Here is a 24844-nt window from a genome sequence, read left to right on the forward strand (position 1 = left end):
CATTCAATTAAATTGAAATTTTCCAGTGCTATTTATCGATCCTGAGAAAATGCCACCTTTTGTCTGTTTGCGAAACGTTGAACCAAAATTCTTATTTTGCCATTTGATCTAAATATGGAATTAATGCTGCCATTCGTTTTAAAGCTATCTGTTTTGCGAAACATAAACACGCCACCTATGGTTCTGTTTTCAAAGTATATTGAAGGTCAGGCCGCTAACCCAAACAAAATTTTTTGAATTCTTTTAGCAATTATTTGATAAAATAACAATTTATTGAAAATTCTAAACTTGAAATTAGATCAAACTAAAATTAATTTTTTTTGACGTTGGGAGTTTTAATATTATTAAATCCGAAAATTCCAACAAACATTCTGCAAAAATGTTCATAATTTGAGCAATAAAATTCTATAATTTGCAAGTTTTAATACCTTTTAGAAAGTGATCACAGTTTGAAAATGAGCTTATATCCGCAAACCGAGGCTGCCACACGGTTTTAGGCGCAGGGCTGCCACTTTTTTTCTTCAAGCAAGCTGGCAGAACTGCCATTGTATGTGACAGCTGTCAAAAAAGCGCTTTGTAAAATTACTCAGCAAAAAACAAAAGAAGGCGGAGAGAAAAGTGAACGCCGCAATTGTTAAATAAAATAAATTTCGTTATTTGTAACATTGAACAAAAGACTAAAGACTCGCTAGCAGAATATGACGGGTGAGTCGAAGCTCGAGAAAAAGCAGCTACCCCAAGGGGATGCCAAGGATGCGAAGGGAAAACAAGTGTCCCAGGGACAAGGGCAGGAAGATGACAAAGCCAAAAAGGATGAAAAAGAACAGCAGCCAGAGCTATCGGATGAGGATCAACAGCTGCAGGAGGAGCTGGAGCTGCTGGTGCAGCGTCTGCAGGAAAGTGACAAAAAATTGTACAAACCAGCTTTGGAAATGATGGCGAAATTAATCCGCGCCTCCACCACGTCAATGACATCGGTGCCAAAGCCATTGAAATTTATGCGTCCCCATTATGAAACAATGAAAACGGTTTACAAGCATATGCCCGATGAACAAACACGTCAACTATGCGCCGACATCATTTCGGTGCTCTCAATGACAATGGGCAGCGGAAAGGATTGTCTGGCGTATCGTTTCCTGTGCGATCGCACCCAAACCATTGGCGACTGGGGACACGAGTATGTGCGTCACTTGTCGGGCGAAATATCCGCACATTATCACGACACCACTGGCGAGTTTCGCACTCAGTTAATTGAGCTGGTCAAGCAGATAATACCATACAATATGGAGCATAATGCGGAGGCAGATGCTTGTGATCTGCTCATTGAAATTGATCATTTGCATCTGCTCGCCGAGTATGTGGATGAATCGGCTTATCCGCGCGTCTGCCTCTATCTGCAGTCCTGCTATCCCTATGTCCCAGAACCCGATAATACCATCATTCTGGAGACGGCATTGCAGTTGGCGCGCAAGTTTCAACAGCACACGCAAGCCATGAGATTGGCTTTGATGTTGAATGATATGGGAAAAATTGGCGAGATCTTTAAGGAGCCCAAGGAGGCAGCCATGCAGAAGCAACTGGCTTTTATGCTGGCTCGCCAACAGGTGTGCATTGAATTGGATGAATCTGTTGCGGACTATGATGATTTGATGGAGATCATGTCGAATGCCAATTTAAATAAGCATTTCTTGAATCTGGCACGTGAATTGGACATTATGGAGCCAAAGACGCCTGAAGATATTTACAAATCTCATCTGGATAACTCTCGCTCCCGATTCGCATCCATTCAAGTGGATTCGGCCAAACAGAATTTGGCTGCCAGCTTTGTCAATGGCTTTGTGAATGCTGGCTTTGGTGTGGACAAGCTCCTCTCGGAGGATGGCAACAAATGGCTGTATAAGAACAAGGAGCACGGCATGCTATCGGCCACAGCATCGTTGGGTTTGATTCTGCTTTGGGATGTGGATGGCGGCTTGACCATGATTGACAAGTATCTGTACTCCACCGATGACAATATCAAGTCGGGTGCATTGCTTGCCTGTGGCATTGTTAACTGCGGCATTCGCAACGAGGTAGATCCTGCACATGCTTTGCTATCCGATTATATTGATAATCAAAATTCTTGCATGCGTATTGGAGCCATTTTGGGTCTGGGCATTGCCTATGCCGGCTCCAATCGAGCCATTGTCATCGATACGCTAAAAACTGTCTTTGCCAGCAGCGGTAAGACATCGCCCAGTGTGGAGATTCTTGGCATTACGGCACTGTCGCTGGGCCTGATAAGTGTTGGCACCTGCAATGCTGAAATAACGGAAATCTTGCTGCAGACCATCATGGGCATGACCAAAACCGATATGAAGGATACATACACGCGTTTCCTTTGGCTAGGCTTGGGATTGCTTTATTTAGGACGTCAAAAGTCAACGGAAGCCGTCATGATGACCCTGGAAGTGTTGGAGGAGCCGCAACGCAGCATGGCCACCACCATGGTGGATATATGCGCCTATGCCGGCACTGGCAATGTGCTTAAAATTCAACAGTTGTTGCACATCTGCTCCGATCACTATGAAACCACAAATGCTGATGAGGAGAAGGAGAAGAGCAAGAAGGACAAGAGCAAGGAAAAGGTAAGACTTTTGATATTTAAAACAGGCCATAAAATTAACTTTTTATGTTACAGGAAAAGGATAAGGACAAGGAGGAGAAGAAGGAGAAGGAAAAGGAGAAGGATCTGTCACCCACTCAAGCAATTGCTGTGCTGGGCATTGCATTGATTGCCATGGGCGAGGACATTGGTGCCGAGATGGCATACCGCTCGTTTGGCAATTTATTGCGATACTGCGAGCCGGCAATTCGACGTGCCGTTCCCTTGGCATTGGGTCTGATATCCGCCTCAAATCCCAAGCTGAATATACTGGATACACTCAGCAAGTTTTCGCACGATGTCGATGCGGAAGTGGCACACAATGCCATCTTCGCCATGGGTCTGGTCGGTGCTGGCACCAATAATGCACGTCTCGCCTCCATGTTGCGCCAGTTGGCCCAATATCATTCAAAGGATCCGAGCAATTTGTTCATGGTGCGCATTGCCCAGAGTCTGACCCATTTGGGCAAAGGCACACTATCGCTGAGTCCATATCACAGTGATCGACAGCTAATGAATCCTATGGCTGTTGCTGGTCTGATGGCAACATTGGTATCCCTGCTGGACGTAAAGAATCTAATCCTAAATCGTTCCCATTATCTGCTTTACACACTGGTGCCGGCCATGCAAGCACGCATGCTGATCACATTCGATGAGGAGCTCAACCAATTACAGGTGCCGGTCCGCGTTGGTATTGCCATCGATGTGGTTGGGCAGGCGGGCAAACCGAAGACCATTACTGGCTTCCAGACACATACTACGCCCGTGCTGTTGGCCATTGGCGAGCGTGCCGAATTGGCCACCGATGAATACATCTCGCTGACGCCCGTCATGGAGGGATTTGTCATATTAAAGAAGAATCCCAACTTTGTCAAGTAATCGCTGCTATCGTTTATCGTTTAAGACATGAAATGTATATGAAAATGTCGCCCATTTAAAGAAACCTAAAATTAATAATACTTCCTCCCCAAAAACAAAAGCTTTTTTCATGTCCATGCATAAATAAATACAAATCTACATATACTATAAAAAAGAATCGCCATTTAGAGTTCGAATGACACTGAGAATGAAAGGAAAGGCACAATGGGGTTTTACTGAAAACACTATAAAGATTTTTATTTTAAAAGTTAAAAAGAAATAATTGAATTCCCTTTTTTTTAAGTGACAAATAACTCTTACATAGATAAACGGATGATTTTTATAAAAACGAAGAAATATACTAAAACAAATTTTTTTTGGTATATTTTGCATTCTATGGTATATATCTATGGTATATCCAGAAAACAAATAATTTTTGAAAAAGGGCCGAAAGCTTACCGGTACAAACGTTTTGGTTTTTAGATTCTTAGAAAACAACTTAGTTTGGTTCCGGTTCGGGTACTCAAATGATTTAAAATTTTTGATTTAATTTGAATAATTTGATTCAATAAAAGTTAACTGGTAGACTTCGAATCTAATTTGTCTTTTTAAATAAAAAAGGTTATTTCATAATTTCTTTTTAAAAATCCAAAAAAATATACATATTTTAAAATGTATAATCGTGGTTCCTGAAATATAGAAATGTATCTTGGCACCACTCAAGGTTTATCATCTTTTAAAATTTAAACAACAATTATTTGAGAAGGTAGAGTTGTACTTTTATTTATTGCGTCATCTCAGCACGACCTGATCCTTTGGGCATCTTCTTATTTGTGGAGTCCTCCAGCTCTTTAGCTTTATAATAATGTGGCGCCACTTCCAGCAGCCATTTGCTTTCAATTTCAATAACCTGTCGCATGTACTCCTTGGAGGTGAAGACAAGCTCATGATACAACACCCAACGAGGCAGTTCTTCGAATAGCGAAGAATTGGGATGTATCATAACAGTTTGATTATGTTTAATGGTCTTGTAATGGCCGCCCTTGGATAGACGTGCCACATGATAAAAGTAACCAGCTGTGGACGCCTTGCGTACATTGATCGTCTCTGGCAGACAGCTAACCATATCTATTTCGACACGTTGCATCAGACCAACAAGTTGTTCCCTTACATCACGTGCCCGCTTCATGGATCGATATTGTATAAAGTTCTCGTAGCACCACTGTGTGCTGTAATCCGTCTCGGCCCATTGATTATACACCTGCAGCAAACTTAAATGATCCCCGTGCATATGATTGAAATTCTTTCTTGCGGTGTCGGCGTGTATAATCTTATCCTTGGGTCGATAGAAGATGGCGCTATTAACTGATAGCATCGCCGCTATGGTGACCATTTCCTCTGAGCACTTGTATCTATAAGATAAAATAAAAATATTTACTATTGACAGAACCAAATTTAATTAATTCAAAATATGGATGGTCAAAAGAAAGTATAGCTTGTAAATTCAACAGCAACAAAAAAGAATACCAAAATATTAGAATCTTAATTTAGAAAAACATTCCCTGTATAACATTATTTTAATTTTTAGAAACATCTATACTATCGATATTATTCCTAAATTTTGTTTCTTTATTTGTACAAATAAATTATTTGCCTCCTAGTTCTGTTTTCCTTATTTTTTACCAATAATATTTAAGTCTCAATAAAATTATTCCTAATATTACTTTCGCTTTTTTTATTTCCGAATTACACGCTTCTTAGCTTTGTTTTCAAATTTCAGTTTCCAAATTTTGATATCCTGACAACAAGTTTTGTTGAAAATCTTGGGGGAATCATACAATAAAAGTTCATAATAAAGTGTATAAATAATCTATAATAAATATTTTCTTACTTCTCGCTAGCCAACAACATTTTACCCATCATGGGATCCACAGGAAACTCAGCCATGCGACGGCCCAGCTTCGTAAGCTCGCCGTGATGATTGAGTGCACCCAAGGCGTACAGTTGTTCCAGAGCCAGCACCAATGTCTCGTGTGGCGGCGGATCAAGAAAGTCAAAGTGTATTAAATCATTGATGCCCAGTGCTTTAAGCATGAGCACTGCATTACCAAGATTAATGCGACAAATCTCTGGTACCGTATTCTCCTCCAGTTCGTGCTTATATGCCCAGGCCGTGTACAGACGAAAGCATTTTCCGGGCGCTGTGCGACCTGCTCGTCCAGCGCGTTGATTTGCGGATGCCTTGGATATTGGCACCACCATCAGTGACTCCATGCCTGTGCGTGAATTGAAGTTGTTTTGCTTGGCAAAGCCTGGATCAATGACATAAATGATGTTGTCGATAGTCAACGAGGTTTCGGCAATGTTTGTGGCCAGGATCACCTTTCGGGCATTCGGTGGCGTTGGCTCAAAGATTTTAGCCTGCATGTCGCTGGGTAAATTGGCATAAACCGGAATGACAATAAGCTCTCGGATTTTAGAGCCCAATCGCTTGACGCGATCCTGTAGAACTTCTTGACATGTCTCAATCTCATCCTGACCGGTTAGAAACACCAAAATATCGCCAAGGGGTTGAGTTGCGTGAATCTGCAGTACGGACACACAGCAAGCATCAATGTAATCTGCCTCCGGTGCTTTTGTATAAAATATGTCAACCGGATAGCGTCTGCCAGGTATCCGAAAAATGGGTGCATCATCAAAGAAGGCGGAGAACTTCTCAGCATCCAGTGTCGCACTGGAAATGAGCAGCTTAAGCTCTGGCCGAAACCTTGCTATATCTTTGACCAATCCAAACAGAATGTCTGTGTGTAGTGTACGCTCGTGAGCCTCATCAATTATCATGACACTGTAGGATCCCAGATCCGGTTCAGAGAGGAACTCACGATGCAGTGTACCATCCGTCATGTACTTGAGTATGGTGCGATCTGAGGTGCAATCCTCAAAACGTATGCTATAGCCAACTTCATTGCCCAGCTTAACACCCATTTCCTCGGCAACTCGAGCCGCCACCGACATGGCGGCAACACGACGTGGTTGTGTGCAGCCAATCATCTTTTTGTCCTTGGTAAAGCCAGCCTCGACTAGGTATTGCGGTACCTGTGTGGTCTTGCCAGAGCCCGTTTCACCTTCAATAATGAGCACTTGATGTTCCTTAACAGCAGCTATAAGATCTTCCTTAAAGGGATACACTGGCAACGATATGCGGGTCTCTTCCAGTGTTAGACGCTTGCGTTCCACTTCACTTAGTTCCGGCTGCTTGGCTGCCTTTTCACGATTACCATCGAGTGTTAAGGCCTGAATAAAATCAATTTGATCATCCAGTAATAGTTCATACTCTTCCTCTGCTTTGGCGTCCTTGGCACCAAACTGAAAACGTGCCGAGGCCAATTGCTCAGCTTCCCATTTCCTTTGCTCAGAGTTTGGTTGCTGCTCAAATTCATCCACCTCCACGTACTCCGCTGCAGAACATCATCAATTAAAACTCATTTGGGAACGAATCAGAATTATACTTACAACGTTCGCCTTTCTTCAGATCTTGCGGCATTTTATAGCGCTGTACGCGCTCCAGTTCACGGGCTTTCTCATGCTCCTTGGCTATGTTCAACAGTTGTTTCTTATACTGACGTTCCTCCCGTTCCCGCTTAGTTAGGCTAGTGTAAGAGGAGGTCAGTAATAAAACTTATAATTCTTACACGTACTTACACACTATCTTCAAAGAGATACTCGTCGTCCAGTATATCCGCCTCCAGTTCAGCCACTTTGTCATCCTTTCGCTTCTCCAAGTACTGTCGGCGTGATTGCACACGCAGGTGCGGCACAATTTTGTCACGATCCTCATGCTCCAACTTTAAGCGTTTGGTAGCCTCCTCAATTGCCTTCCGACCGCCACTGGCCTCAACAACCTTTCGCGTCCGATCCTCATCGCGTTGTTTTAGCCGATTTGCGAATTCATCTCGCTCTCGCAAATCGTTTAGACGAGACTCCTCCTCGCTGTCGGGCTCCTCGGCACTGCTGCTGCTGCTTGCCGTTCGTTTTCGATTTTTACTTGACATATTTCACAAATTATATTTATTGTGTTTATAACAAACAACTTGCCGGGGTTTTAAGCACTGTTGCCAGCTTAGCTTTTTTATAGCTAGATCTGGCTATTTTCGTTCGTTTTGCTAGAAAAACTTCAAAATTGCTATTAGCTGGAAATCTGGCTATTATAAATATATATTAAGCTAAGTTTTGCTATTAATATTTTTGGTTAAACTGTGCAAAAAAAGTGCCCACAATAATAAATTTATATGCTTTCCAGTCAGAAACTTTGCAAACAACTTGCCGGGGTTTTAAGGCCTGTATGCTGCTTACAGTTCACTTGTTCTGCATAGCGTTTGGACCTATATGCTGTTTACAAATTACTTGTTTTGCTTAGCGGTACGCAGCTTAAGCTCGATGAAAAATATTCACATGTATATTTTATTTATCGACAGCAGATTATTTAAATGACATCTCAAATATTTTATTTAACAGCAGAAAGAACAGTCGTATTAAATATTTTAATATTTATTATTAGCATTTCTTGCTGCAGCTACTGCGTACCTGCAGTTGTTATATCGATTGTTGTCTGCTGTTTGTTTTGAACATATCAAATTTAAAACGTATCTCGGCAATTTAAGTTCAGTTTAAATAAAAGAAAATTATATTGTTGAATATTATGAACAAGTATTCTTATATACTTTATCAATCCTACATCTACGAGTATAACTTTTAGGTATAATTCGAATCATTTCATGGAGCTTAAGGAATATAATTTAAATGAAAATGTTTTTATATTTTTTGTTGAAAACAAATATGGTGCTAAGAATATTTCTAAAGGTGACATTACATGCCTTACAGAATTTTAGTAATTGATAGACATTAACTTGGTATTATATAATTATGAAACTGTGATTTGTTAAGTTTAATCTACTGGAAATAAAAATAATTAATGTTTTTTTGGTTCAGTGTTGTAACAAAAAAGAAAAATTCCATATAGGTGGTAGGCTTTTACTAAATATAAAACGAATACCATTACCGTTGCATACATTTTAAAGTACCATTTATTTAAATATTTATTTATATATATGTATATAAGTTGTGTTTATTAATGCAGTTTGCTCTGAAATGTGTGTTTGACAGCTTGTCACTTGTGATTTCGGTTAATCGCTATTAGAATCAATAAAACAATCAGATGATAAACTTAACGACAGTGCAGAGTCGCCAACAACGTCACGTCACGTCATTCTTTAGCTGTCTTCAGTTAGTCGGAACAGTTGCCATTGCACCTAGTGACGTTTGTTCATTGCTCGATGTCGCTGTCGGCGGCGGTGGCTGTTGAGACGTGAAAACATGCGCCATTTGGGGCGGCATCGGCGTTGGTTGCGTTGGGAACAGTCCTCCCATTGATGGCTGCATCTGGGGATATGTGTGCACTGTTTGGGCAGCGTCCCCGGCAGCTGGGTACGAGAGTGCGGCTGGTGCGGACATATAGATCTGTTGCTGTTGGTGCGGCAATGCGGCCATGGAGAACATGGGTACTGCTGGTGGTGGCAATGTTGCTGTCGTCGCTTGTGGAAATGGTAATTGGGCGGCAGGAATGCCTCCAACACTCACGTTGACATTCTGCTGGGCGTTGGGATCAAATACGCCGGGTATATAGATGTTCGCTGGCGGTGCCACATGTTGAGGCGCTGCTACGGATTGAGGCACCACAGGCTGAGGCGGAGCCACAGACACAGGAGGCAACACAGGCTGAGGATGCATCACAGGCTGTGCTGGCGTAGCTACAGCTGCTGGAGTTGCAGTGCTGTCCGTTAAGGGCTCCTGCGGATCTTTGATCAAAGCTTGGGTTTCTAAAGCTGTGGTTAACGCATCTGTGCCATCATCCGGATTGAAATAGGTCTTGAAAATGCTCTGAGCTGGCGGCTCAATAGTTGGTGGTCGAATCTCAGCATTTGCTGAGCCAAATGTGTTGGCCAGTGGCGGTATATAAGGCAACGTTGGTGCAACAACGGCACTGGCCGCTGTGGCTGCCACCAAGGGCACTGTAACGGGATTTACGACTCCCATTGCCGTCGACGTAGCTGTAGCTGGTCCAGTTGATGGTGCCGACGGCGATGGAGCTGGCACTGACTGTACTGGTATACGATGCAGGTATCCATAGCCAATGCCACAGCCGAGAGCACCCTCGCCACCCCAGGCGGTGTTGGGTTTAATGGTCACCTCGCGGCAAGCATCGTCGTCCAAATTGTACACGTACATCTTGAGCGGCTGTTGCTCGTGTGTCTCGATCAACGTAAACAGATCGTCATTCTCATGACGTATGGCATCGGCGCCAATCACATAGTCGCTATAGGCGCGCAGTCCAGCCAGCTCAGCTGGCGAGTTTGGATGCACTTCCAATATGTGCCAGACACTTTCGTTGGCACCCTCGAACGAACAGAAGCGAATGCTGACGCCCAATAATCCTTGGCCTCCCCAATTGTTGCTGGGCGTCAATGTCAGTTCGCGAATTGTTTGTGTCTTACTCGAATAGACAGTGACGCGCACAGGTTTATCCACATTCTGACGCAGCAATTCCTTAAGCATATCATTATCCTGGTCAAGACGGGTTCCGGCTATGGCTACGATAAAGTCAAAGAATGCCTCTAGGCCAGCTTTTTGGCCGGGCGAGTTGTCTTGCACCTTGAGTACGTGGTAGCCTATTGTTAAAAATTTATATTTTATTTACTTTACTTATACAGTATCAATGTGTGTGTGTGCGTGCGTGTGTGCATATGATTGGCTTTCAGTACTCGGTACATTTTTTAACTCATTGACACAGTTTGCAGTTTACGTGGTTGTTTGCGTGCGTTTCTTACCTTCGGTGCCACCGCCGGGTACGTGTATGCTTTGACTCGAGCCCATTCTTCTTTCCCTTTACTAAAGAAGTTGCTTAATAATTTGATTTGTTAGCTATACAACGATTATTGTTTAATTATGTTGCGGCACCAAAGAGAATTCTGTTCTTCGTGGCAATTTGTGGTACAAATTTCAGTGTTTCAAATGCTCTCGATTAGTTTATCTCGCTCGCACATTAATTCAGGGCTGAAAACCAAAATCAGCTGTTATCGATATTTGGGAACTTTCCAACATTTTGCTGCCTTTTTGAGTAAAACAGACTTAATCTCATGTTAATGCAATGTTAATCCTATGTAATTAACATGACTGTATCATCAGCACTTCTGCACATAAAAAAATATTTACAGCTGTAACCACTTTTATTTACCAAAGTTTTGTGTTGTTTCGCATAGAGGTGGGCGAGCGCCTCATTTCTCAGGAACGGCACGACCCGAGCCCGAAATTCCTTTCTTAAAAAGGACACGATCTCGCACAACACTTTATAGCCCGAACCCGGCACGAATTGCTCAAAACTGTTTTTGTTTTTCTTATAATCGTTCAATTTTTTTTTTAAGTCGAAAAAATTATATTTTAAAAGCGAATAGACTTTATTTTTATTTTATTGCAGATCGTTAATTTTCGATGTGTTTCGTGCCTTAAAGTTAGGCACGGACCCGGCCCAGCCCGACCTTGCCCAAAATGAGCCTGACCCAATCCGACTATTTTGTATATAGGGCCCATGGGCCACGAGGACCGGCACGGCCCACCTCTAGTTTCCCAGAGGAAACTATACTTAACTACAGAAATGTTAATAGTTTTGTTCATGTGTATTTCATTGATTTCAAATTAATGTGGATATCTGTTAATGTCGTAAATGCCTTTAAACAATCAAACAGATTAATAAATAATAATTTAAGCCCGCTACTTCACTTCATGGCTGCTGCAACTTGCCATTGTTGTTGGTACTTGGCAACAGCTTCACGATGTTTCAACATGTCCTTTTCCCTACAGTACAATTGGACATATATAATATAAAACATTGACAACAGTTGATAAAGAATTAAAACATACATGATTTCAAGTGTATCGCTTGAACCCTTTAATTCTTTCGAAATGTACTCAATGCGCTTTCCAACGTTTTGGCGTGAATCCTCCAGTTCTTGTTTTACAAGCACCGGTCCGAACAACTTGTACACTTTATTGTCTGATCCGAGCAAATTCAATTCATCCAGCACACACTTGTTCTCATTCAGCTGACTCTCCAGGAGTGCACGTTGCTTCACCACCTTCAGACAAGCTGCAAGCCGAAAAGATCATGAATTAAAATCAATCATAATATTACTGATTTTAATGCTTACATTTTTGCAGGGTTTGGTATGACTCAACCTCTGTTTGCATTTTTTTGTACAATGCCGCGCTGTTTTTGTCCATTTTGTTTGTTTCTTACGTACAATTATTTAAAATTCTTAAGGTTTTAAAACAGTTGCAGGTCTGCAAAATAATTTGTAAAACAAAATTAGTCAGACAGATATGTGAGGGTGTGTATGTGTGGGTGCAAGAGCTATTCATATATGCCGGCGGTTAATTCATAACTCTCTTTGTATTTTGTTTCACCAAATTCTCCATTAACAAACAAATTTTTTTTTATTTACCTTGTGCTTTGAGTATATATTTTATTGGTGATTTTATTGTGTAAAAACACAAAAAATAGTTGCTTTCAGTGCACGCTTTTTGTTAATGTATAGAGCTGCCACCAGGTCCAAAGGTTGCCATCCTGCAAAATTATCCGATCTGGCATCATGTAGCATTTTGAGAACAATGCAAAAAATGGTAGTTTAAAAAGTTTATACCTTTTGTTTTATAAGAAATTTCTTAATTTTGTAGCTAGAATTTTTTAATTTTGTGCATAATTTTTGTTAAAATTTTGTAAATTTTTTGATATATTTTTAGTATTAAGTTTGTAACTTATCTCCTATTTTATATTTTTTTCAAATTTTTAATTTATTACGAAGCTATTGCATTTTGAAATTTTCAATACCTAATATTTACATTTACTGACTAGTGTTGAATAACACATCGAGGGCGTTTACGATGTTGGTTTTATCAGCACACATCATGCAGTCGTATCGTGTCACGACTTCCATAATAACATCGGTAACGCTGCAACAAAGCAAAAGGTTTCGCGCCGAAAAGAAAAACGGCAAGAAAAGTCAACAAATTGCAATTAAAACAAACATAAATTAGTTAATAAAGTGTACAAATGTAGAAAATGTTTTAAAAAACAAACGCAACGTTAGTTTGTATGCTGAAAGTGCAGCCAGACGGGAGAAGTGTGTGTGCGCTAGTGTGTGTGTGTGAGAGCAAGCGGCGCGTTTGTAAAACGGCTGAGGTGTAGAGTTTCCCCCTTCTCCGCTCTTTCGCTTACAAAAGCACAATGGCACCAACAAAAAAACGTGAGAAGGACAATGCAGATAATGTGGGCGCTGCGGGTAATAACAACAACAACATTAATGGGCTGGCTAGTGGAAGTGGCCAAGGTGGCGATGCTACAACAAATGAAACGTTGGCAGCACCAGCCTCAGTTGCAGCTTCTGCTGCTGCTTCATCAACAGCAGTTACCACGGAAACACACACAAAACAGAATGGACATCAACAAGAGCAGGAACTCTTTTTGCAGGCTTTTGAAAGTTAGTTGTAAAATGCCGTGAATGTCATCATCAATGAAACTAATCAATGAGTACTTACAGAGCCTACACAGATATATCGCTACCTACGGAACCGCCACGAGACAAACGTGAGTTAAATCAAAATGGTTATATACATATTTTCTGTATACTTTGCACATTTTTAGCCCATATTCCTAAACCGCACGCTCAGTTATATGAAGGAGCGCATGTCACGCAATAACAAGAAACGTGCTAGTTTCAAAATCGATACAATACTGGACACAATTACCCAAAAGTCTGAGGCTGTAACACAAAACTACCTGCATGTCATCTATGATTCGCTGCATGAGAAGCTTAAGGCCCAGGACACAGATGACCTGTTGCGACCGGGTCAGGGGCAGGAGCAGTTGATGTGTCAAGCGGGCGAATCAGTGTGTGTGGAAACAACGCTCTATAAAATAACTCGCAGCAAGCGCAAGGATAGCACACTAGATTTTCAAGAGCTGCTAACCAAAAGCTGCCAAATTGTTTACAATCCCAAGGAGCGCATTGGGGAGCATTCCACCATCAGCATACCGCTGCAGACAATGCGACCCATGGGTGAACAGCATACGCTCTACAAGCTGCTCTTTCGCATCAAAATGCAGCCACAAGCATGCAACGATGAGAATGCAGGTGAGACAAATAAACCAATAACACCTATCTTTCTTTTATTATTCTTACTTTCTTTTACCGCTCCATTAACAGCTACGCCACCGAACAAACGCTCACGTTCCAACGAGAAGATGTACGGCTCCGAGTTGATATTGTATGAGAAGTCGACTGGATTTATCACTGAGGGCGAATATGAGGCAATGTTGCAGCCATTGAATTCATCTAGCATCAAGTCGTTCTCACCAAAGAAATGCACCTGGGAGACAATGCCCGATAGCTACATTCCACTCTCGCTGACCTACGATGTGTACCAGCAGAGTCCAATGCTCAAATTCCATTTGACTTTGTCCAATGAACAATTGCCAGATATTATTGCAGCGCCAGAGCTGCAGCGTTATGTTCAACATCTGGATGCCGAGGCTGAACTTAGTCACACTAACATCAATAATAACAACAATAATAACAATAACAATAATAATTGCAGTGGCTTAAAGAATGGCATAATTTGCAAAGCAACACCAGAGCACATACAAATTGTGTACAATTTCATGTATAGCAACAATACGCGCCAACAAACCGAGTACACACAGGAACTCAACTGTCCGTGGTGTGGATTGGACTGTCTGCGTTTATATGCGCTGCTCAAGCATCTTAAACTGTGCCACGCGCGATTCAACTTCACGTACCAGCCGGCGGGCAGCGGTGCACGCATAGATGTCACCATTAATGATGCCTACGATGGATCCTATGCGGGCTCACCATACGACCTGGCCGGTCCATCGGGTTCATCGTTTGCACGCACCTGTGGTCCGGTAAGGCGCACCTCAGTCACCAGTTTAATGGTATGTCGGCCGAGGCGTCAAAAAACCTGCCTAGATGAATTCCTGGAGTTGGATGAGGATGATATCAGCAATCAGCGTTCCTATATAACGGGGCATAATAGGTAAGCTAAGCCCCCAAACAAAATAAGAAGACTATTTATATATTCCGTAATAATGTCAATCATAAAAAAATTAATGAAAAAATTGACCAGAAACACACATATAGGAAACTTTAAATTTAAAATTGGGCAACTTCAGTTAAGAAAAAATTTAATTAGGAAATGGAAACTAGAAAGATATAAGTTAGGAAAGAACAAACTCATAAATATTTTTATTAAATAACATATTTTTATCTATGTTTTATAAGAAAAAACAGAAAGAAATTAAGATTAGTTAGGATTATGAAATTAATAAATGGCAGGACTAATAATGTTGTAAATCAAACTAACTTTTGTACTCTAAATATATTTATTTTTAGATATTACTGGTGTTTGTTTTCATATTATTTTATGTTCCTTTAAATTGTATTAATTTTGTTGTCTTTGGCTTTTTAATTCATACAAAAATATGTGGAATTCGCTTATTTGTTTAATAATGCATATAATTTATTTTTAATTTTTAATATGAAAATTACTTAACATTTTATAGATTGTATCATCACACGGAGACTTGTTTGCCGGTGCATCCCAAGGAGCTGGACATTGATTCGGAGGGTGAGAGTGATCCGCTTTGGCTGCGCCAAAAGACCATACAGATGATTGATGAATTCTCCGATGTCAACGAGGGTGAAAAGGAGCTAATGAAGCTGTGGAATTTGCATGTGATGCGACATGGTTTCGTGGGTGATTGCCAGCTGCCGTTGGCCTGCGAAATGTTTCTGGATGCCAAGGGTCACGAGATTGTGCGCAAGAATCTCTATCGCAATTTCATACTGCACATGTGCTCCCTTTTCGATTACGGCCTGATTGCGGCAGATACGGTGTACAAGACGGTGCAGAAGCTGCAGGGATTGCTTAGCAAATACGCTGCCGGCCAGGAGCTAATGCAGCGTCAGCGTGAGGCGCAACTTAAGTATTGGTTGGATGTGGGCATGCATAAGAAGCAGGATGATCTAAAGCATAAGTCGCCGCAGAAACCGGCGCCCAGTTCCAACAACGAAACAGCAACTACCTCAGCAGGCAGCGCTGCCAGCGCAATGCAACCGCCCAAACGCATGCCGGCCAATCTGAAGCGCACTAATGCCGCTGCCGCTGCTGCTGCTGCAGCGGCGCTGGATGCCCAGGATAGCGGTGTAGCCAACAATAGTGGTAACAGCAGCAAGAATGTGGCCAAAAAGAGTGCCGATCATCCGACCGTCAGCAATTTGGCCAATACACGCGAACGTCGATCCGATCCGGGTCTAAAACGCACTGCCAGCGGTGGACGTCTCAGTGCCCCCGAAAGCAGAACTGCCAACTCTATGTCTAAGCGTAAACTCAGCCCCAAAGGTAAGTAGTTATCAGGCATGGCCTAATCTAATTACAATCATTTTGACATTGCTTTTCATCGACTAAATCACAACATTCTGCTTCATCATCGGAGCCTCAACATTCGGTTTCATCCGGATCATTAGGACTAGACTAGATCATTCGTGATAGGATCTAAAATAGTCTCTTTGATGCTTTTAATTCGCAAATAGTTCAGGGATTTGATTAGCGTTTTGTAATATTTTTATTAACAAAATCGCTTCCATATTCTATTCAAAAAATAATTAAGTAATACATTTATATTTTACTAGCAGATCATTGGTGATAGGATCTTAGATAGTCTCTTTGTCGCTTTTCAATTCGCAACTAGCTTAGGGATTTGTTTAACGGTTTAATATTTTCATTAATAAAATTACTTGCATACTCTATTCAAAAAATTAATAAGTAATATATTTTTTCAAATCATTTTACACTTAAAAAAAAATATTAATAAGTAGTTTATTCTGAAACACCCATTTTAAATCCATCGCCGAACTCCTTTCTGACATATTAGAATTATTTATAATATATTGGTGTCATTTATTTAAATTTTTTATTGATTTTTAAAAATTTGTCAAATATTTCACGACATATTTAGAGAGCACACCTTTATAGTTTTATACGCAATCTTTAAAAAACTCGATTTAAGCTGGGAAATTATGAGAGCTTTACTAACACACAGCTTTTATAGATTCTGGTAGAATCCATTTACATTATGTACATATAATCGTGCACTCATGTTATCGGGATCACTGCGCCATCGCCATCGTCGTCATGTCCATGAGAGGTTCTCATTGATAACGCCCAAAATAATATATTTTTAATATATTATAAAAAAAAAGAAGATAAATACGATAAAATGTATTCAAAATTTGTTTATCAAAATTCTTATTATGATGGCAAAATGCCACACTCTCTCTTTCTCTTTGTTTTCTATCTTTCGTTTGTTTCGGACTTACATTTGTTGTACTATGTGCTTTGGCAAACAGCAGAAATATCTGATGTGGAGCAGTTGGAATCAATGGCCTCAGTGGATGTGCCTGTAGTTGCCAATGCCAATAAGAATGGAAATGGTGTTAACGATGTTGAAGATGCAGCAGTTAATCATGTTGATGATGATGATGATGTTAATGATGAAGTTTCAGGGAGTTACAGTTCAACTGCCCCCAATTAATGATAATTGAGTTAGCAATTTGTAAATCGCATTTAACATTAAACATTCACCATTTCATCAACTCTTTTACACACTCTCTCTGTCTCTCACACAAAAACACACATACAAACACTCACACAGACACTGCTGTGATCGGCAAACGGCAACGCTACAGCGACGGCAGCACCAGCGGCAATGGACCAACGACGACGCGCAACAAAAGCAATAATCATACACTGCCAGCAAATAGCAATAGCAACACCAACAACAAGCGACGTCGCTCCACATTGCAGCGCAGTGGCAGTAACGCCAGTAGCGCAGCGCATGGACTGCGCACGCGTCTCTCTGTGCCTGTGACCAAATACGAGAGGCGCTGACGCAAGCGGCGCTGCTGCCGTTGCTGCTGTTGAAAACAACAAGGCGATGAAGTTGACGAAGATGATAATAAGGATGACAAAGAAAATGTTTTGTTAGATTTTAGAGTTTGGTTTTGTCAAATTTTTTGATATCAGGTTCAGCAGCAAATGCTTGGAAATGTTATATTAATTTGACTAATTTTTGATTATAAGTACTATTAATTTGTTGCGTTTATTTTATGCTCTTTAATTTGTTGGACATTTGTAAAGTTTTCAAAAATTATGAAACCTAATTTCAATCAAAAATAAAAAAGAAAAAACGCATTCTAATTTGAAATATTAATTAGAAATATCTTAAATGCAAGTTACTTAAATATTTGCTAACGGCAACAAATCATTCAACATTTTTATTAATAAACTCTGTATGATTATAATTTAAATTTTAAAACCATGTAATGAAACTCTGCACCAAATTTGATTCGACCTAATATATTAACAAATTGTAATAAGCGCAGAGTTGTATATATACATTTATATATGTATATATACATATATTTCTAAAACCAATCAATCAACCAGGCAACAGTTCAACACAACTTTTCTAGGTATTAATTGACAACAACAAGAAATGAATTTTAGGACCGCTGAATAAAGTTTTGCATATATATTTTTACAATGCATACAAATTTGTTTAAATTAACTTAATCAGAATGCCTAATGCTTTAACTGAAATAGTTATCATTTATAAAAACAATAGATTTAATTCAAACACAAGGTCAACTCTCTAAACATTCGATGGTGTTAGTTGAGCCACGGATTTATTTGCTGCAAGAAAAGTTAGGAACAAGTTATTTTAAAGTTTTTTTTTAAATGGCGAAAGTAGAAATGCCAAAATCATCAAAATAAAATGCAGTGCCTTGAAGTGCTTTCGATGGGAAACAATGTTACAAATTAAATTGTTAATTGTGACAAATTTTTTATGTACAAAACTATAACTGAAGATGACATCTAATAACTAATCTTGTAAGCACCTCATCTGAAAGTATTTCTCATCGATAAAACGGCAAAATGACACCAAATGCTTAAACTTTTGGACAGTTTGTGCCAGCGCCATGTTGGGCAGCCTTGTGGTTAGTATGCTAAACAAGTGTCCAAATGCGATGGCATCTAATTCGCAGGGCAATTCACCATAGAAAAATGGTGTATCCGGTGATTCTTTTAGTTTATATTCCAGTGTCTCACAGCATTTGGACACCTTCTCGATGACATCATCGATATCCAGATCATTCCATTGATATACCCGCAACAGACGTAGTGCGTTCCGGCGCTTGTTATAGTTCTGCATCATGCTTAAGGGCCAAGGAAAAACAACTCCATTGCGGGGTGCGGTTACCTCTTTGTAGACCCGTTCGTTCTTGAAGCTTATGTACAATTCGGCCATTGTGAATATGTTCTCCACCAGCGAAACATACGTGCGCATGTCTGCCTTGGAGTCCTCATCCAGAAAGTCACCAATTGCCATCTCCTTTTGCTCAACGAAACTTACAATTGGCTCGAACTCGGCAAAAATAAAGGCTCCTGCCCGAATGAATGGTAATTTGGTCATTCGTCCGCCAGGTGACATGTGCTCAGCATTTGCACAGGATCGTATGCCAAATGGCAGATTGCACATCTTTAGATACGCCTTGACAGCCAGACAACTTGCGTTTTCCGGCAACAGGATCTGTTCAGCCTCAAAAGGCTGCCGGGAACAAATAAAGACATTAGTTAGGAGTGAGCCAAATTACTGTTATGACCCTACTACCTGATAAATTGTAGCATCTTCAGGCCAAGGCTCTTCGGCCAGTTTGTCGGCGGTGTGCATTTGATTCAGGTACTGGGAACTTTGCATTTTAGCTTTATTAAATAAATGCCTTTATTCAGCGATGAAGTAACAAACAGCTGAACCCATAAACGATGTGGCAACGTTGAATCCCATAAAAAAATTCCGATAGTTTGAACGTCTATTCAATAAATGTGCGATAGTGCGCGCGACTCAAAAATGTAACAAAAAATTTTTTAATTTTTGACAAATCCAATAAAATTTGATATTAAAACAATAGTGAGTAATTCTATGAATGTGGGAGTTCGTCACAAAGTTACAAATTTAATTCTTTAACAATTACACGAAACTCGAAAAATGTTTAACAAAAACTCTGCAAAAATATTGAAACAATTGTAGAAAAATAACGAAAAAGTTAATTTTTGGGAAAGACACTTAAATGAAATATGATCTAGGTCAATGTGAAAGGCTGCCAGACGTTCAACTTAACTGTAATTTTCTCTGCTAGGTGGCAGCGTCTTTGTTCAGATGCATATTTTAATGAACAGCTCATTTTGTTCACTTTTCGCTGCGTGCTTTTTCTAGATTTTGGTTGTTTATATTAAAGATATTACATACATTTCATATTACTAAAATTAATTGAGATATTGTGTGAAAACTGATATTGAGGTGTATTATACATTCATAACTAATATTGCATATTAGAAAGGTGAGTTCGCGTCTGCAGTCTTTGTGTATTTTAAGTATGTGTATGTGTGTTCATACCTCTTTTTTTTTGCAAATAGCCAGAAATAAAGCTTATTTTATAAAAGTTTTCAACAATTTGCTTATCTGCAAGCCAAAGCTGCGCCACTCCCGAAAAAAATGGCTATCAAACAAGTATTAAGCGCTAGTAATGCCGGCCCCAGCGTCTGTGTTTGTGTTGGTGTACATATGTGATTCATGCGTCTGGATCTTTGTGGCCGCTGCGTGCCGTGCATTTCTTTATCAGGCTGTCTAAGCAGCGTCATCGACGCGTACATACATACATAAGTATTTCCTTGAATAATCCCCCTGCCCACGTCAAAATCCATCACACTTTGACGGGGGGTCGTACAAGTTTTTTTTTTGTGCCGCTTCTGTTATACTCTGTCTTTCTATCTCTGTCTATCTCTGTTTTCACTCTTGCTTGTTTGGATTTAGTATTTGAATATGTTTCTTTTGAAGATTGAATTGTTTCAAAAAGTACTACACATATACATATGTACGTACTTTTGGCCTGTCCATTTTCCATTCACACTTAATTAATTTGCGTTTTGTAAATCAATTCAAATACAATGAAAATCTTGAATTTGCCAAAAGTGAAAATGAAAAGGAAAAGTGTGTTTTCGGAATTCGTTTTTTTTTTTTACTGATTCTTGTTATTTTTTTTCTTTCAGTTGAGTAATATAAAGAAAATCTCAAGCAAAAATATACAAAACTGTATAAAAATTAATGTTTATTATCTGGTTTGTCGTTGACCATGCGTCACAATAACAATAGCAATAACAGCTTCGGCAATAACTCAACAACTATATTTAAATTAGTACGTTATGCATTTTAGAACCCATTTAAAGTCAAAACTGGAAAAAAATAATTGTAATGGAAATGGAACAAAATTATCGCTTCACATACACACATGGAAAATGGGCATAAAGCCAGCGACGTGTATTTAGATAATGAAAAGCAAAACCAATAACAATCTCAGATAATGAACGAATAAAAAAAACCAAATTAAGTAAAGAACAATGAAACACTGCTATGTGTGGTTGAGTGTGTGTGTTTGTGTTTGTGTTAGTAGTCAACCCATTCTGGTCAATATTATTCAATGCCGGTCTGACCCGTCCCCCATCCCATCACACCCCACCCCACCCCAGTGCTATCTTACTCTCTTTATCGCCCTGCATGTTTGTTTGTGTGTGTACGCCTGCCTGCCTTATCTTTATACATATGTGAGTCTGTATTCGGCTGGGCCTTTGCATACACTTGTACTTATACAGTATGTGAACACAGCTGCAACAATATGCGCTGTCTCTCTCTCTCTCTCTCTCTTTCTGCTCCTCTCAAGATAGACCAGGTAGCGTTCGTTTATGCGTTAATAATTGGAATTTAATCAATAATATCTATCTGGAAAAATAAGCAGTTGAACAGAGTTTGAAACATGTATAATAAACCATGAACCATATTTATATAGCGATATTAGATAAAATTTCTTATTGCTTCACTACACTAACTAAATGTTGTAGTCTAAAATTATTATTAAATGTCGTTGCCATAACACAGCCTTTAATTACACTAGGTAACAAGATACATCTGGGTCTCCAAATGAGAAATTTATTTTTTTTTAGTATTCTTAGAAATTGTAAGTAAAATTATCTTTAAAAATAGCACAAAAATAAAAGTTATTTTCTTTCTCCAACAAAAATCGTATGCGGCACTTTGGATTAATTATCAAAGGCGCAAGCTTAAAGCTATCGGATTTAAAAAAGGATCTGATTTTAAAAATTAAAAAAAAAATTTACAAAGTGAGTCTGTGGTCCCATATGCAAAAGAGAAAGTGGGTTTGGTAATGTTTTAAGTATAAGGGCAATTTTTTTCGTGTGATATCGCAAATTAATAAAAATTCATTTGCATATGCTGGAATAAAGGCATTATCGCCCACATACTGTGTATGATATGACGAAGTCTAATAAAAATATTTTCATAAACCACTTGTTGCAGGCACTGAACTGATCAACTTACTGCAAATATTTTTGAGTAAATCATTGTTAATTTTAGATCTAAATGATGAAGTTGGATTTGTCTATATTTTATTATTAACTTATTTTAAATATTTTATATATTTCTCACAGTTCAATTGCCATGGCTGAAACAGAGACGAAACATGCTGAAGAACATCACGATGAGGATGTGCACGATTCCAACTACCAAGCACCGCCGGAGAAGACCATCGCAGAGATAATGGCCGCCGATCAGGAGGATGAGAGCTTGAGACGTTATAAGGAGAAATTGCTTGGTGCTGCACAAGCAGAACAAATTATTGTTGGTAAGTGTCAAGAGATAATGTTGATGATGGAGGCATATGCTTAAAACAATAGTATATTATTATATATGTAGATCCCAATGATTCGCGGAAGGTTATTGTCAAGAAACTGGCGCTAGTTGTCGAAGGACGCGATGATATGGAATTGGATTTAAGCGGCGATATTGGTAACCTCAAAAAGCAGGCAAGTGTTTATTCAATGAATTTATCTGTTGTAATGTTGCATAACTAATTTACTTTTTTTCACAGCTCTTTGTGATCAAGGAAGGTGTTCAATACAAGGTGCGCATTGATTTTATTGTGCAACGTGAAATTGTGCATGGCCTTAAGTATGTGCAAAAGACCTACCGAATGGGTGTGCCAGGTAAGCATATTATTCACATACTTACTGCATAAATGGGATTTATTACTGCATAGATAAATAGGTACTAATCATTAAAGCAGAGGTGAGGTACTCAGATAAAAGAATTGATTGTATTAAATGGTTTATTAAAATTCCAACACAACTATAGCAGTTTTGCTTTTCCAATGTAAATGATATTGATTAAAAGTCACTTGACCAGTCTCTCTTGGCCTTGCCACGGTCGCACTTTTAGGGCTTTTTAATGTAAGCAGAAAAACTTGGGGTTCGTATTATGCCATTTCAGTAGGTATTACACTGTTAACACTATCAGATCGACAGACTTTTAGAATGGGAACCAGCAGCTTTGATGGCACTGCTCTGCTGTGCGGCATATTTAGTGTGGCTTACATAGTGTTTATTACTTTTGCAATATTTACCATAATAATGTGCTGAGGAAATCTTATTTGTATTTTTTTGAATGCTTAACGTCTTATGGATAATTTAATTACTATTAATTTAAGTTGTGGGTAAGCCTTTGTATTATTTCATTATTTGTAAATTAATTGCTATAAACACTTATCAAATGTTCTGTTTATCGCAGTGGACAAAATGACGCATATGGTTGGCTCTTATCCCCCCAAGAAGGAAATACAATTCTATTTAACGCCAGCTGAGGAGGCGCCCTCGGGCATGGTATCGCGTGGCACATACTCTGTATCATCTGTATTCACGGATGATGATAAGCACATACATCTAAAGTGGGATTGGACCTTTGAGATCAAGAAGGACTGGGCATAAGAAACAGCACATACACCTTCATACAGACACTTAAACTCAAACACACACACCCAAACATAATAGCACTTACTGATGTACCAAATTTATGTAAATTACTTTTGCAAAATCGTTTGTAAAAATGTTGCCCAAAACTTCCAATTATCAAGTATTTTCGTTAACGGTATTAATCAAAATATTTTTGTATTTTAAAATTTGTAAATGAAACCATGAGAAGTATTTTTGATACTATATAAATTGTGTGTGTGCTGATGAAAAGTAATTTTCGCCTATATTTCTATATGTAAGTCAACCAGTCAAATCAGTCAGTCAGTTGAATCAGTCAATCAATCGATCAGTTAGTCATTCAGTTGTACCACTTAACTCAGTCACTTCTAAATGCCATTGGATATGTATAACATAAAATTCGCAAACTGATTTAATGAAAATAAATAAACTTTAAGAAAGTTTTGTGCATTTTGCCTTGTATTTAACATAATGAAAGTCCCTTTTTGATTGTATTTGTATGTAAGAACTCAATTTAAATTTAATACCAATGTCCAAAGATGTATTCATTGCAGTCGCATCTTTATAATAAATGTACTGCAAGTATAATTGTTGAATGCATTTGATTTAATTGATAAATTATATAAAACTTACAATATAAACAAAATGCTAAACCCTGTACTCTATTCTAACTATCTATCTGTGTAATTTGTGTACAATTTAAGCGAATGAAGAAAGCGCAACTGAAAAGCAATGAGAATAAAATGTATTAAAATATAGCTGATACTATGTTTCTCTTACAAAATTAGCTTATTACAAAAAATTTGTAATAATACTAGCGCTACTGATGTATTCAGATGGCATGGAATTTTCTTAAATGTTTATTTTCCTAGCGAAAATATTTTGATGTCGCTTAAAGGCAATGAGTAAAAAATTAGATTTGACAACATAATCTTATATTTAGTAATTGAGTCTGCTGAACCCCCACTAAAATGAAAGGGAACTAGTTGTTTTCATCAATAGCGAAAATGTATATCGCTTGAAAGTTACTCATACGCCATGTGTCAAATATCATAACAAACATTTTTGTCGGGTGTATAAACAACAGTTCTGTCTGCGTGAGAGAGTTTCAGAACAGTTGTTTAGGCTTGTTTACCTTCATTATCAACATGTTGCCAGGTGAGAACACAATTTCAAATGCACACAAAAAAAAAAAAACAAATAAAATATTTAAACGGCAATTGCTTTAAAGACAAGCACAATTGCATGAATAAATAA

At 39.0% G+C, this 24844-nt stretch overlaps 8 protein-coding genes across 11 annotated transcripts; 4 read left to right on the plus strand and 4 right to left on the minus strand.

The window, feature by feature from the left end:
- The first annotated feature begins 554 nt into the window (after positions 1-554).
- Positions 555-3623, plus strand: LOC117788810 (26S proteasome non-ATPase regulatory subunit 2). Its single transcript, XM_034627681.1, has 2 exons — positions 555-2627; positions 2681-3623. The coding sequence occupies exons 1-2, from the start codon at positions 699-701 to the stop codon at positions 3521-3523; spliced, it is 2772 nt and encodes a 923-aa protein (XP_034483572.1). The 5' UTR covers positions 555-698; the 3' UTR covers positions 3524-3623.
- Positions 3624-4274: 651 nt separating this feature from the next.
- Positions 4275-7616, minus strand: LOC117788811 (pre-mRNA-splicing factor ATP-dependent RNA helicase DHX16). The gene is made up of 4 exons (XM_034627682.1): positions 7205-7616; positions 7016-7152; positions 5394-6960; positions 4275-4914 (listed from the first exon to the last, which is right to left on the minus strand). Exons 1-4 carry the CDS (start codon positions 7552-7554, stop codon positions 4287-4289), a joined length of 2682 nt encoding a protein of 893 aa, XP_034483573.1. The 5' UTR covers positions 7555-7616; the 3' UTR covers positions 4275-4286.
- A 941-nt stretch (positions 7617-8557) lies between these two features.
- LOC117788415 (Golgi reassembly-stacking protein 2) lies at positions 8558-10573 on the minus strand. The gene is made up of 2 exons (XM_034627178.1): positions 10387-10573; positions 8558-10227 (listed from the first exon to the last, which is right to left on the minus strand). Exons 1-2 carry the CDS (start codon positions 10430-10432, stop codon positions 8783-8785), a joined length of 1491 nt encoding a protein of 496 aa, XP_034483069.1. The 5' UTR covers positions 10433-10573; the 3' UTR covers positions 8558-8782.
- A 640-nt stretch (positions 10574-11213) lies between these two features.
- Positions 11214-12173, minus strand: LOC117786869 (probable prefoldin subunit 6). The gene is made up of 4 exons (XM_034625284.1): positions 12058-12173; positions 11764-11896; positions 11477-11702; positions 11214-11410 (listed from the first exon to the last, which is right to left on the minus strand). Exons 2-4 carry the CDS (start codon positions 11834-11836, stop codon positions 11332-11334), a joined length of 378 nt encoding a protein of 125 aa, XP_034481175.1. The 5' UTR covers positions 11837-11896; positions 12058-12173; the 3' UTR covers positions 11214-11331.
- Positions 12174-12507: 334 nt separating this feature from the next.
- LOC117788094 (polycomb protein Su(z)12) lies at positions 12508-17625 on the plus strand. 3 transcript variants are annotated; one of them, XM_034626757.1, is made up of 6 exons: positions 12508-13092; positions 13153-13199; positions 13257-13746; positions 13819-14668; positions 15195-16033; positions 17346-17625. In XM_034626757.1, the coding sequence occupies exons 1-6, from the start codon at positions 12840-12842 to the stop codon at positions 17579-17581; spliced, it is 2715 nt and encodes a 904-aa protein (XP_034482648.1). In that variant the 5' UTR covers positions 12508-12839; the 3' UTR covers positions 17582-17625. The 3 variants fall into 3 exon arrangements, with proteins under 3 accessions (XP_034482648.1, XP_034482649.1, XP_034482650.1); XM_034626758.1 differs by lacking the exon at positions 17346-17625 and adding an exon at positions 17041-17294; XM_034626759.1 differs by lacking the exon at positions 17346-17625 and adding an exon at positions 17044-17294.
- A 564-nt stretch (positions 17626-18189) lies between these two features.
- LOC117788579 (metaxin-2) lies at positions 18190-19531 on the minus strand. Of its 2 annotated transcripts, XM_034627366.1 has the most exons (3): positions 19365-19531; positions 18592-19301; positions 18190-18385 (listed from the first exon to the last, which is right to left on the minus strand). In XM_034627366.1, the coding sequence occupies exons 1-3, from the start codon at positions 19449-19451 to the stop codon at positions 18379-18381; spliced, it is 804 nt and encodes a 267-aa protein (XP_034483257.1). In that variant the 5' UTR covers positions 19452-19531; the 3' UTR covers positions 18190-18378. The 2 variants fall into 2 exon arrangements, with proteins under 2 accessions (XP_034483257.1, XP_034483256.1); XM_034627365.1 differs by having other exon boundaries at positions 18190-19301; positions 19365-19530.
- Positions 19532-19921: 390 nt separating this feature from the next.
- On the plus strand, positions 19922-24345 carry LOC117787776 (rho GDP-dissociation inhibitor 1). Its single transcript, XM_034626386.1, has 5 exons — positions 19922-20091; positions 22253-22446; positions 22518-22627; positions 22693-22807; positions 23388-24345. The coding sequence occupies exons 2-5, from the start codon at positions 22263-22265 to the stop codon at positions 23582-23584; spliced, it is 606 nt and encodes a 201-aa protein (XP_034482277.1). The 5' UTR covers positions 19922-20091; positions 22253-22262; the 3' UTR covers positions 23585-24345.
- On the plus strand, positions 22847-23495 carry LOC117787777. The gene is made up of 2 exons (XM_034626387.1): positions 22847-23313; positions 23388-23495. Exon 1 carries the CDS (start codon positions 23135-23137, stop codon positions 23237-23239), a length of 105 nt encoding a protein of 34 aa, XP_034482278.1. The 5' UTR covers positions 22847-23134; the 3' UTR covers positions 23240-23313; positions 23388-23495.
- Positions 24346-24844: the final 499 nt, after the last annotated feature.

The sequence above is a fragment of the Drosophila innubila genome (genome assembly GCF_004354385.1).
Source record: "Drosophila innubila isolate TH190305 chromosome 3L unlocalized genomic scaffold, UK_Dinn_1.0 0_D_3L, whole genome shotgun sequence".
Lineage (NCBI taxonomy): Eukaryota > Metazoa > Arthropoda > Insecta > Diptera > Drosophilidae > Drosophila > Drosophila innubila.

Excerpts from the sequence above, each read along its gene's own strand:
- LOC117786869 (XM_034625284.1), bottom strand. The coding sequence starts at position 11,836 with ATGGACAAAAACAGCGCGGCATTGTACAAAAAAATGCAAACAGAGGTT. Across the intron at positions 11,703-11,763 it reads ATACCAAACCCTGCAAAAAT|CTTGTCTGAAGGTGGTGAAG; the intron begins GTAAGCATTAAA and ends TTCGGCTTGCAG. Across the intron at positions 11,411-11,476 it reads AGCGATACACTTGAAATCAT|GGAAAAGGACATGTTGAAAC; the intron begins GTATGTTTTAAT and ends ATTGTACTGTAG.
- LOC117788811 (XM_034627682.1), bottom strand. The coding sequence starts at position 7,554 with ATGTCAAGTAAAAATCGAAAACGAACGGCAAGCAGCAGCAGCAGTGCC. Across the intron at positions 7,153-7,204 it reads TATCTCTTTGAAGATAGTGT|CCTAACTAAGCGGGAACGGG; the intron begins GTAAGTACGTGT and ends CTCTTACACTAG. Across the intron at positions 6,961-7,015 it reads TCTGAAGAAAGGCGAACGTT|CGGAGTACGTGGAGGTGGAT; the intron begins GTAAGTATAATT and ends GATGTTCTGCAG.
- LOC117788579 (XM_034627365.1), bottom strand. The coding sequence starts at position 19,451 with ATGCAAAGTTCCCAGTACCTGAATCAAATGCACACCGCCGACAAACTG. Across the intron at positions 19,302-19,364 it reads AAGATGCTACAATTTATCAG|CCTTTTGAGGCTGAACAGAT; the intron begins GTAGTAGGGTCA and ends TGTTCCCGGCAG.
- LOC117788415 (XM_034627178.1), bottom strand. The coding sequence starts at position 10,432 with ATGGGCTCGAGTCAAAGCATACACGTACCCGGCGGTGGCACCGAAG. Across the intron at positions 10,228-10,386 it reads ACCCGGCGGTGGCACCGAAG|GCTACCACGTACTCAAGGTG; the intron begins GTAAGAAACGCA and ends TTTTAACAATAG.
- LOC117788810 (XM_034627681.1), top strand. The coding sequence starts at position 699 with ATGACGGGTGAGTCGAAGCTCGAGAAAAAGCAGCTACCCCAAGGGGAT. Across the intron at positions 2,628-2,680 it reads AGGACAAGAGCAAGGAAAAG|GAAAAGGATAAGGACAAGGA; the intron begins GTAAGACTTTTG and ends TTTATGTTACAG.
- LOC117787776 (XM_034626386.1), top strand. The coding sequence starts at position 22,263 with ATGGCTGAAACAGAGACGAAACATGCTGAAGAACATCACGATGAGGAT. Across the intron at positions 22,447-22,517 it reads AGCAGAACAAATTATTGTTG|ATCCCAATGATTCGCGGAAG; the intron begins GTAAGTGTCAAG and ends TTATATATGTAG. Across the intron at positions 22,808-23,387 it reads CTACCGAATGGGTGTGCCAG|TGGACAAAATGACGCATATG; the intron begins GTAAGCATATTA and ends TGTTTATCGCAG.
- LOC117788094 (XM_034626757.1), top strand. The coding sequence starts at position 12,840 with ATGGCACCAACAAAAAAACGTGAGAAGGACAATGCAGATAATGTGGGC. Across the intron at positions 13,200-13,256 it reads GGAACCGCCACGAGACAAAC|CCCATATTCCTAAACCGCAC; the intron begins GTGAGTTAAATC and ends GCACATTTTTAG. Across the intron at positions 16,034-17,345 it reads GCGTAAACTCAGCCCCAAAG|ACACTGCTGTGATCGGCAAA; the intron begins GTAAGTAGTTAT and ends ACACTCACACAG.
- LOC117787777 (XM_034626387.1), top strand. The coding sequence starts at position 23,135 with ATGGGAACCAGCAGCTTTGATGGCACTGCTCTGCTGTGCGGCATATTT.